General features: G+C 34.6%; 1 protein-coding gene across 2 annotated transcripts in view; it reads left to right on the top strand.

The window, feature by feature from the left end:
• BMT2 (base methyltransferase of 25S rRNA 2 homolog) overlaps window positions 1-8,576 on the top strand; it is a 116,391-nt gene extending 107,815 nt beyond the window's left edge. For both annotated transcript variants that reach the window (XM_032761495.2, XM_058426102.1), the window contains one exon: window positions 5,354-8,576. In XM_032761495.2, the coding sequence (XP_032617386.1) occupies window positions 5,354-5,983 (630 nt within the window). In that variant the 3' untranslated portion in view covers window positions 5,984-8,576. The remainder of the gene's footprint in view (window positions 1-5,353) is intronic.
• Window positions 8,577-12,368: the final 3,792 nt, after the last annotated feature.

Here is a 12,368-nt window from a genome sequence, read left to right as displayed (position 1 = left end):
CACTCCAGCCTGGGCAACAGAGGGAGACCCTGTCTCAATAAATAAATAAAAATAACAATACAACAATAAAAATAATATAGCATAACAACTATTTACATAACATTACATTGCATTATGTATTATAAGTAATCTAGAGATGACTTAAAATATATGGGAGGATATGCATAGGGTGTATGCAAATATACCATTTTGTATAAGGGACTTGAACATCTGTGGATTTTGGTATGTACAGTGGTTCCTGGAACTAGTCTACTGTGATAATATTAGTACTTTGAGGTTCTTATACATTAAGTGGTATAATATTGCTTGAAAGTAGACTGATAAGTTAAAGCAACTGCTAAAATAAAAGAGTTATACCTAATCAGCCAACAAGACTGATAAAATCATAAAAAATTTAGTTAACTCAAAAGATGAAGGAAGAGGGGGAAGGGAACAACAATCAAGTGAGACAAGTAGAAAACAGCAAGATTATAGATTTAAAACCTAATCACATCAATCAACACATTAAATAGAAATGGCCTAAATGCCCCAATTGAAAGACAGAGACTGGCAGATTGGGGGGAAAAAAGCCAAGACCCAAATATGTGTTGCCCATAAGAAATGTACTTCAATTATTAAGACACAAATAGAGTGAAAGCAGTAAGATGGGGAAAAGAAAGCTGGCATGGCTACATTAAAATTAGACAAAGTATATTTCAGAGCAAAGAATATGATCAGGGATAAAAATGACCATTCCATAATGATAAAAGGGTCAGCTCATCAAGAGTACGTAACAATCCTAAACCAAACTTGGTCTATGCACCTAATAACAAAGCTTCCAAATATGTAAACCAAAAACTGATAAACTGTCAAGGAAACATAAACATTGATAAAATTATAGAGATTTCAGCACCCCTCTAAATAATTCCTAGAACAGGTATACTGAACACTTGGTGAAGAATTCACAATGGAAATTAGAACTTTTTTGAAATAAAAATACAAGATATCAAAATGCATAGATGTCACTAAAGTCACAAAAGTAGTACTTAGGGGAAAATTATAGCACTAAACACCTTTATTAGATAACAGTCTCAAAGCAATGACATCAACTTTTCAACTAGAAGAAAAAAGAGCATTAAATCCAAAGTACAAGAAAGAAAATAATGATCAGAGCAGAAATCAAATGAAATAGAAAACTTTCAGAAAAATAGGGAAAATTAATGAAAGCAAAAGCTAGTTGAGTAGATCAGTAAAATTTATAAACTCTAGTCTGCAGATCAGAAGAGAAAAAGGTAACATCATGACAGATTTTATCAACATGAAAAGGATAAGAAAATGTTTTGAACAACTTTATGCCAATAAATTCGACAATCCAAATGGACCAATTCCTTGAAAGACATAACCACCAAAGCTTATTCATGAAGAAACAGATAAGATGAATGGTCCTAAATCTATTACAGAAATTATGAATTGGCAATTTAAAACCTTTCCACAAAGAAAATTCCAGGCACTAATGCCTGCATGTTAAAATTTACCAAATAGTTACAGAAGAAATAATACCAATTATATATATTCTCTTCCATAAAATTGAAATGGATGGATTACTTCCCAACTCATTCTGTGAGGCCATTACTCTGGTATCAAAATCAGACAAATGTTACAAAACAAAGCTATAGATCCATATCCCTTATGAATATAGATACAGATGTTCTATACAAAATTTTAGCAAATTGAATCCAACAAGGTATTTTAAAAAGATAATATATAATGGCCAAGTTTATTTTCTCAGCCATGCAAGATTGGTTTAAAATTCAAAAACAATCTATCATATTAACTCAAAAAGGAAAAGTCATTTGATCATTTCAGTAGGCACAGAAAAAGCATTTGACAAAGCTTTGACAAAATTCAACATCTGGACTTTCCTTATTTAAAAAAAAAAGAAAAAAAAACTCAGAAATTTAAGGGAATTTCTTGAACCTGAGAAAGGGTATCTGAAAAATCTCCAGCTAACATCATCCTTAATGGTGAAAGAAAAATGCTTTTCTCACAAGAACAAGATAAGGATGTTTACTCTTACAGCTTCTATTTAGCATTTGTACTAGAGGTTCTAACAATTCAATAAAGCAAGAAAAAGCAATAAACAGCATCCACATTGGAAAGAAGTAATGCTGTATTCACAGGTGTCATCGATCATCTATTTGATTGTTCTGTGTAATCTTCAAAGAAGCTCCTAAAACTAAAATGAGTTTAGCAAGGTTGCAAGAGACAAGATCAATATACAGAAATTTGTGTGTATATACTAGCAACAACCAATCAGAAATTTTAATTAACAACAGTACCATTTACTCTGGCATCAAAAATATGAAATATTTATTTTATATGTGAGCATATATGAAATATGTAGCTTATAAATCTGACAAAAGTAGAAAAATCCACATGCTGCAAACCACAGATTAGGAGAAAGTAAAGATGACCTAGGCTGGGTGCAGTGGCTCACACCTGTAACCGCAGCATTTTGGGAGGCCTAGGCAAGTGGATTGCTGGAGTCCAAAAGTTTGAGACCATCCTGGGCAATGTGGCAAAAACCTGTCTCTACAAAAAAAAATAGAAAAATTAGCCAGATGTGGTGGCACTCGCCTGTGGTCCCAGCTACTCAGGAGCCTGAGGTGGGAAGATTGCTTGAGCCCAGAGGGTGGAGGTTGCAGTGAGCTAAGGTCACACCACTGTACTCCAGCCTAGGTGACAGAGTGAGACCCTGTCTGTATAGAATCAGTGCAGTCCTCATCAAAACTCTTGTGGGCTTTTTTGTAGAAATTGAAAAACTTATTCTAAAATTTGTGTGGAAATTCAAAGGACCTAGAATAATAGCTTAAAACAACTTTGAAAAAGGACAGTGTTGGAGAGTAACACTACCTGATTTCAAAATTATAAAGCTGCAGTATTCAAGACAGCATGGTATTGATGTCAAGAATATCAGTGAAATATAATAGATGGTTCACAAATAGGCCCAAACTTAGATACCTGATTTTTGCCCAAGATGGAAAGCATAGTCTTTTCCACAATGGTGTTGAAACAAAGGGGTATCCATATACAAAAGAAGAAACTTCAGACCATACCACACTCCATATAAAAAAAATGAACTTGCCCGGGTGCGGTGGATCATGCCTGTAATCCCCGCACTTTGGGAGGCCAAGGTGGGCGGATCACAAGGTCAGGAGTTTGAGACCAGCCTGGCCAATATGGTGAAACCCCATCTCTACTAAAAATACAAAAATTAGCCAGGCATGGTGGTGCGTGCCTGTAGTCCCAGCTACTCAGGAGTCTGAGGCAGGAAAATCGCTTGAACCCAGGAGGCAGAGGTTGCAGTGAGCCAAGATCACACTACTGCACTCCAGCCTAGGCAACAGAGTGAGACTCCATCTCAAAAAAAAAAAAACAAGATATATCATAGACCTAAATGAAAAAGCCATAAACTATAAAACTACTAAAGGAAAACATTTTGAAAAACAGTCTTTATGACCTTGGGATAGGAAAAGACTTCTTAGGTCTGACTTTGAAAACAACATCTAAGAAAGAACAAATTGATAAATTAGTCTTCATCAAAATTAAAAACTTCAGCTCTTCAAAGGACACTGTTAAAAGAATGAAAAGGCACATGATACTGAGAAAATATTTTTAAGTCATATATAATAAAGGACTTGCATCAAGAATAAATAAAGAACTCTCAAAACCCAGTAAGAAAATACTTAAAATTTAAAGCAACCCAATTATTTTTAAATGAGCAAAATATTTGAACAGACACTTTAACGTAGAAGATATCTGGATGCCAAATAAGTCCGGGAAAAGATGACAGACATCACTAACTCATTAGGAAAATGCAGATTAAAACTGCAATACCACTACACATCTATTACAATTACTAAAATGAAACAGACTAGCTATACCAAGAGTTGATAAGGATTTGGAGGAACTGGAACTCTCATACTCCTGGTGGGAACATGAAACTACATAACCACTTTTGAAATAAGTTGGGAGTTATTTAAAAATTAAACGTACTACACCACCTACTGTATGATCTAGCCACCCAAGATATTTCCCCAAGACAAATTAAAGAATGTTGATTCAAACACATGAATGGGAATACTCACAGCAGCTTGAATTGTAATAACCAAAAACTAGAAACAACCCAGATATCCATAAACAGGTGTATATGGATAAACCAACTGTGGTACATCCTTGATACAATGGGATACCATTCTGCAACTTAAAAAGGAATAAACTATTAATACCTGCAAGAAAAATCTCAAAATGATTATTTATATAAAATTCTAGGAAATACAAACTTCAATGGTTGCCTGCTGGCAGGGGAAGAGAAGGGACTATAAAGGGGAATAAGGAAAATTATGGGGTGTTGGATCTGTTCATTAACTCGACCATGCCAGTGGTTTCATGAGTGTAAAAATACATCACAACTTATCAGACTTATGCTTTTGTGTCATTTATACATCAATAAAGCTGCCTTTAAGGGAAGAAGAAAAGCATCTTTTTTTCAGGTACTAGAACATTACATATCACTTTTCGTAATAAACAGTCCAGATGACTACGTGGCTGGCTTGTATATACACTAACATGAGTGAGGGATTAAGGTATTAGGTCATATCTTTGTTAATAACTATTGGTATATGATAGAGTAATTTTGTCTAATTTTAAAATTGCTTTCTTATTCTGATTCATTTCCATAGTTTTAAGATTTAGCAAATTATATAATGTTGTTTATTCCTTTAGTTGTATTGTTTCCCATGGTCATTTGTCTAACTAAATTTAGTTTGTTCCAAACCAGGGATTAACTTTTTGATAGAATAAAAGTAATGTTGAGGGTTACTTTTTACATGGTTAAAGTTAACGGTTTCAAAGAACTTAAGTTTTGGAATCATTCTGCTTGTACAAATTTTATAATGCCTCTTTTATTATCCTCTTTATTTGATTCATCTTTATTTCATGGTATTTCTTGTTTAGAGTTTTTATATTAGCTTGTTTTTGGTAACTGTGAATGTAAATAGAAATAAGTCATTCCTGTAAACTCTGACCCAAATTAAAATTCATGTAAGTCCCAACCCAAAATACACACTTATTTCCCATTTTAAATTGTTAAGCAAAAATATACATTTAAATGATGATTAGCAGGTCTTTGGACTTGAGATTTTTGTAAAAGTTGTGGTTGAAGAAATCTGTTCAAGTTTAATAATTTAAAAGGAAAAATATATAATCAATGCTGGAATTACTATGATATGTGAAATGGTTTGCTGAAAAGTCTATGTATTAAAGTGGAAATAATCTTGAAGTTCTTAATATGCCTTGTTTTCTGTTTCTGCAGAGTGTCTATAAATGTGATTTCCTGAACTTACAGCTTCAGCAACCACTCCAGCTTGCACAGGATGCTATAGATGCTTTTTTGAAGCAGCTGAAAAACCCTATTGATTCTCTTCCTGGAGAACTTTTCCATGTGGTTGTTTTCTCTCTCCTTCTTTCTTATTTTCCATCTCCTTACCAGCGATGGATTTGCTGCAAGAAAGCCCATGAACTGTTAGTGTTAAATGGTTTATTACTAATCATCACACCTGATTCCTCCCATCAGAACCGTCATGCTATGATGATGAAAAGCTGGAAGATTGCTATAGAGTCCCTGGGCTTTAAACGCTTCAAGTACTCAAAGTTTTCACATATGCATCTGATGGCATTTAGGAAAATCTCTCTAAAAACCACAAGTGACTTGGTTAGTAGGAACTACCCAGGAATGTTATATATTCCTCAAGATTTCAACAGTATAGAAGATGAGGAATATTCTAACCCTTCCTGCTATGTTCGATCAGATATAGAAGATGAACAACTAGCATATGGTTTCACAGAACTCCCTGATGCGCCATATGACTCAGATTCTGGAGAAAGTCAAGCCAGCTCTATTCCTTTCTATGAGCTAGAGGACCCCATATTACTTTTAAGTTAATATAGAAGCAAAAAGCCCCTTTCAGTCCAGGCTCCTAAACTAATTGCTTACACCAATTGGAAATACTAACATGAACTCAGTGCTGAAAACCTGGTTTGCATAAAAGAAATGCAGAGGTTTACAGAGTTTGCTATTTTTTTCTACTTCTCAATTTTAAAATTTATTCTTCTATAGAAAGCTTAAAGTTTCATGCAGAGTGACTCATGTCATAGCAGAAACTACTGTTACTTTAGCATTTAGCACTATCATAGAAAGGTACCTTTTTCTCTTTAGTGCTATTGTGAAAACAAGCATAATTTGCTATATGTTTTCCTTTTCAACTTTTCAATGTTGACTATAAACCATTGAATGGAAAACTTTAAGATGTAGAAAGCTGTAGATTGCACTTTGATGACTCACAAGTTAAATGTGATACAGAAAAATAGATCGGTTAGTTTTTTGTGATGCACTTATCTTTTTCTTTAACTAAAATTGTGATGTTACAGAAAGTCATTTTATGTTCCTTTTTTGTCTGATGATCTAATATTTACTGAACTTTTTGTAATTGGTGATAATTCTTTTTCTTTCTTCCTTCTATTAAAAGCTCATTTGACAGCATCAGACATTGGGGGGAGAGATTTCCCCCAAAGTGTGTATTCTAATTTTATTAGCCCTATCCAATAAACACCATTGCCAAAGTAGTATTTTCATAACTTTCTTGTTGATTTGGGCCTTGGTGTGAAGTATATTTACCTTGAGAGTTCACTTTTAACTTTTCTTAAACTTAGGCTTCATTTACAAAATTTTTTATTTAAGCAAGGAACAATGTAATACTCAATAATGACCTAAAACACCTTTTTGAAAGGGTTTGCACTTGGAAGAGAGTTTATGTTCTGTTGAAACCAACTTTGATAGGGTCCTTACCTTTCCATTAAGGAGGTGCCGCACTACAAGTTTCAAATTATATGGAAAAACCTAAAATTAACCCTCTGTTGGTGATCTCATAAAATGGTTTTGACCTTTTGGTATCTTAATTTCTAGCTAAACTTTATCAGAAATTTTTGTTTGAATATATCAATTAGTTGGCTGTGGGAATTTTCCCTTTCCACATTAATAAATGCCTTTCTGTGTTTCTGAATCAGAAGCAAATGATTAGGGAAAAATATATGTCCAAACAAGACAAGATTAGTTTAAACAGTTAAGAACGTTTAGTCCACATTGTCTTGTCAGCCAGCAATTGTCATGGAAGCTATCATTTTTAAGAGTGCCACTGTGTGGATTTTTTTTTTCAAGTGGTTATTACATTAAAATTACCTCATACTGAGGTTTTTGCACTGAAATATCACAGTTTCAGATTTCATGGTTAATGTTGTGCGTATGTTTGTATGTTTTTAAAGGAAATTTGCATTTTCAATAGTTGATCCTAAATTTCATAAACTGCACTTCTTTACTCTGGTAAAGCTGATGTTTTTGTGCTTATTGTGAATTGCCGTAGTACCTTTGAATGTCGAACTTTATTTAGAAATATAAAACTTATCCTTTATGATATAAATGGTTGAGTGTATGTACCCAGTATTTCTAATTAAATTTCACATGCTAAATTAATGAAAGTAACAAGATTGTAATTTTTTAAAGTCAGTTGATTAAATGCAATAAATATTGGTTGCTCAGATATGCCACAAGTAACTCAAAATTTTTCATTTACTTTCAATAGCATAAGATTCTTTCATATTTAGGATTGACTGTTCTTTCCAGTTAAGCACTACAGGATTATGTCTTATAGCTTCCCCAAGAGAAGGGGAAAAAAAAAAAGCACTGTGTTGAGGATAATACAGAACTATTTTGAACTATTTTGGTAGTACCCTTTACCATACTGTTTGCTTTTTGATTTGGGTAAATACCTTAAGAGCAAAGAAAACAATACACCAAATGAAAATGCTTTGAAAGTAAATGAAAACAGCGCTTTTGAAAGGCTGGTGTAGTATGATCCTGGAGTCAGCCTTTGTGTTACAGCTAAAATGTTGGTGCTATAAATTCTGATTGTTTACAGATGTTGATTCTGCTTATGCTCCAAAGTGTGCATGATGTATTTTACGTAGTACTCTGAGGAAGTCTCTTTATAAAACCTACTACCACTTAGTATAAATTTGTTTGAATTTATATCATTTGTTACTGTAAATTCAGCTTATTCAAATTAGGTTGGCACAGATTTAAACTGATACACATTCCACCAAAGCCAATTCAGTGTATAAGTATTGAGTATAAGCAGTCATTGCAGCTTGATGCCAGATCATGTATGTAATAACAAGTGGAAGTTAATAGGGCCTTCTAATACTGTATGGGTACTCCTAAGAATTATTTCATTTTGGATATAAAGAAGTTATGAGGCCTCCTGTCACATTCACAGCTGGTTCTCCAAAATAATTTGGTTGTTTCAAAAACAAATGGTAATCATTTGTTTGGATTCTTCAGTATCATGACTAGATCATGTGGTTTTACCATACTTGCCAAGTGGTGGGAGGTAGCATACCTGAAAATGTACGTGTGTGTTTGTTGTATTTTTTCACATTTTGTGAACAATGCACATTTATTAAAAATTTTAAATTTTCTAGTATTCTTTGTCTGTTACTTGTAAACCGAAAGTTCTGTGGTCTTCGATGTATCTCACTAAGTGATTTCAGCATTGGGAAGCAATTTAGAACTTGAGTGACTTGTACAATTTTCCAACTGGGTTTCATTTTTGTTAAATCCCTTAATGTCATAAATTTATGATCCAGAGAACTCAAGTGACTTCCCATTGTCATGTTTTGTCATGTTTATGGCAGAAGCAGGGCAACAGCATAAATTCTACTTTATTGTATGTCAACCATATCACATTTTTTTTTTTTTTTTAAAGTAAGCTACATAATTTATCAGTTCTTTCAGGACAGCAGATGTCTTTCTCGTGATATGAAAGGTTTTTTTGTTGTTGTTGTTTATTAAACAAATGTTTGAATTCTGCCATGTGCTATATATGCGGGGAAAGCAGCAAGGATTGGAGTGATTATTGTCCCCTGCTCTCATGGAGCTTACGACCTAAGAGTGAAGACAAGCATGCTACGTGTACTTAGTATCTGTATCCAAGAATGATTACCTGCTGATGCTACAGTTTTGCCCCGGCTTAAAATCCTTAATTCACAGAAGTAGAACAGGAAATAAGAAAAGCTTTAAACACAAAACTAGCAAATTACACATTGTGGATAAGAGAGATGTATTGTTCATTCCTCTAGAAAAGTATAACCTAAATATAAATTCTGATGTAAAAGCAGAAAAAAAAGATGGATACAAGCTTTTTGTTCCATTTTCCTACACTTTCTGAGCACCATGCAGCAATGCTATTCCTCTGCAAGAGTCCACACACTAGGTCAGCAGAAATGTAAATCAAAGATTTGCTTCCTTCTTGGTTTTGTAAATTGCTTGTTAGATGATAACAAAGGCAGAAAACATTCTTTGTTGCAAAAAAACCCATAATACAAACATTTACTACAAGGAATGTTTGTATTATAATAACTTTATTCTTTAAAACAACTGAATTGCATTAACCATGATGGTATGATAATTCATATTAAAGTCATACCCATGAGCTACTGTGAATGCAAAGCTCCCCAAGTATATTAGTGGTGGCCTATATATATATATACACACTACAAAATCCAGTGAACAAGCAGGCTACAATAGCTAACGATTTAAAATTAAAGATCTCTAAATGCATAAAAGGAGATACGCTGGTTTTTCTAAACCCTGTTTTTCTTTTGTCAGAGAAATGCAAATCTCAGCAATTGGAAAGCCTTTAAATTTACCTTAAACTTTGGTTTGTATGCTTTTTTCTAAACTTGTTTCAGAATCTCAGTGGTTTTCTGGGTGGCTCACGCCTGTAATCCCAACAGTTTGGGAGGCTGAGGTGGGTGGATCGCTTGAGGTCAAGAGTTCAAGACCAGCTTAGCCAACATGATGAAACTCCATGTCTACTAAAAATATAAAACATAGCCAGGCATGGCAGCATGTGACTGTGATCCCAGCTACTCAGGAAGCTGAGGCACAAGAATCGCATGAACCTGGAAGGCAGAGGTTGCAGTGAGCTGAGATCACGCCACTGCACTCCAGCCTGGGTGGACGACTAGGTCTCAAAAAAGGAAAATAACCATCTCAGTAGTTTCTAAATTAGTATGCATCTATTTTTTTAATGAGAATCTTGTTACATATGGCAATATAGAGTATGAACTTTTAGTAATTGAGTTAAGCAGTTCAACTTATTTTGATTTTCAACCATAACACCTTTGCTAAGTTATGAGAAAGCTAGTCTGCTTTTTGTGATAGTATAAAATATTTATGGTCAATGGTTGTTTTTAGCAATCAAAAATGATAGCTAAAACTATTCTGCATCATAAATTTTTAAGTTTGGGCCCATCAGTAGTATCAAAGATGGTACTTCTTTCTATGGTTTTTAAGTTAAAGGAAAACTACAAAAAATTAGACCATAGGCATTGACTGCAGAATTGTTTCTTGAATTTGTCATTAATAATTTGAAAGCTATAAAACAAGTCTGTTGTTGGATTGGAATGCCCATGTAAGCCATAAAAATGGTAGGGAACATTGCCCCCAAAAAATGAAACAGTATTTTCTAGATCCAGCCCTGTTTGCAACTCTTTAGGGAGAAAATGCGAGAAAATATACTTGCATCCTTTTATTGCATATATCCAAGTAAACTATTCAGTAGTGTCCTGATGACAGTATTTCTTCTGTAGCCCTTTGAACTGGTGTGGGAAATCAGCTACTGAGAAGAATATGATTTGTGGTCACAGATACTCTATATGAAGCTATAATAGAATCCACATTTAAGTTGTTTACATTTACATTCAACCCTAGACCTACAAATCATTTTTGCAGTTAGCTAATGCCACTCCAGCTATGCCTGTTGTCTTCTACAAGGAAAAAGAATATGAACATGACCATGGCCAGTGTTAATTTCCTTCTCCCTTAAACTCCTGTTCTATAATGCATCTCTGGATAAGAGTTTTTGCATTGACAGGCTAAAACATGAAAGAATAATGAAGTCAGGAAAAAAATGGTTTCCAAATTGCCACAGATATTTTCAATAGAAATCCAAGTGATAACGTGTTTCCTAAAGCTAGGCATGGATGAAACATTCCTTGGAAATAAATGGGTAATTACTGGAAAAAGGAAAAATCTTTGAGACTGTCTGCAAGAAGAAAGATGCTTAAGACAGAAAGAGGGCCTAACAGCTTAACTAACTGTATAATGAGCTTTATATTCTCTGGCTCCACTGAATCATTACCACGGTTTAAAGTACTGGAGTACAGTGTGTTGGAGGTAGAACAGGGACTTGGGAATTTGGAAGTAAGAAGACATATTTTGATAGGAAAGTGGAATGGTCTGGAGCTTGTAACCAGAAAAGGTGAGGGCGGGGGCGGCGGGGGGGGAGGAGGGAGGGCAGTGGGGAACACCCTGTGGGCCTAGGGAATGGTGCCAGTTGGAATGAAGAGATACAGAATGGAAGTCAGGATATCACAAGCCATCCCTTTAGTCTTACGGTTAAACTGAACTGCTAACATCAATTCTATAACTGAGAAAGTTCCAACAAATTATTTATATTAAAATGAACAGGCTGGGGGTGGTAGCTCACACCTGTAATCCCAGCACTTTGAGAGGCCAAGGTAGGCGGATCGCTTGAGCCCAGGAGTTCAAGACCAGCCTGGCAATATAGTGAGACATCATCTCTACACAAAAATTTTTAAAACTCAGCCAGGCGCAGTGTCAGGCACTTGTAGTCCTCGCTACTTGGGAGGCTGAGGCATAAAGATCACCTGAGCCTGGGAGGCAGAGGTTGCAGTGAGCCAAGATTAGGCCAACGCACTCCAGCCTGGGCAACAGACTTAAGAGCTTGTCTGAGAAAAAAAGACAAACATTTTCCTCCCTAAAGTTTATCAAATTTTAACATCACTCTGTAGAAGACAGTATTATAAGTAAATATAGGTTAATAGTAATACTTCTGTGAGATACTGTGTAATACAGTATTACATATTGGGATATGTGAAACATAAAATTCAAAAGAAAGCAAGCACAGGTCTTGTGACAAATCACTTTATATAGAGTATTACCTAAGACATTATGTACTTGGAGTTGTCTTGAGTAATAATGAATTTTCATGGATCTAGTAGGCCTTGTGGTTCCCTTATTTTTTATTATTTTCTTTTTTTATTATTATAATACTTTAAGTTTTAGGGTACATGTGCACAACCTGCAGGTTTGTTACATATCTATACATGTGCCATGTTGGTGTGCTGCACCCATTAACTCATCATTTAACATTAGGTATATCTCCTAATGCTATCCCTCCTGATGGGAT

This window comes from Hylobates moloch, unplaced genomic scaffold (genome assembly GCF_009828535.3).
Source record: "Hylobates moloch isolate HMO894 unplaced genomic scaffold, HMol_V3 SCAFFOLD_1, whole genome shotgun sequence".
Lineage (NCBI taxonomy): Eukaryota > Metazoa > Chordata > Mammalia > Primates > Hylobatidae > Hylobates > Hylobates moloch.
The sequence above is the reverse complement of the archived record's forward strand: the minus strand, read 5'-3'. Positions and strand labels throughout refer to the sequence as shown.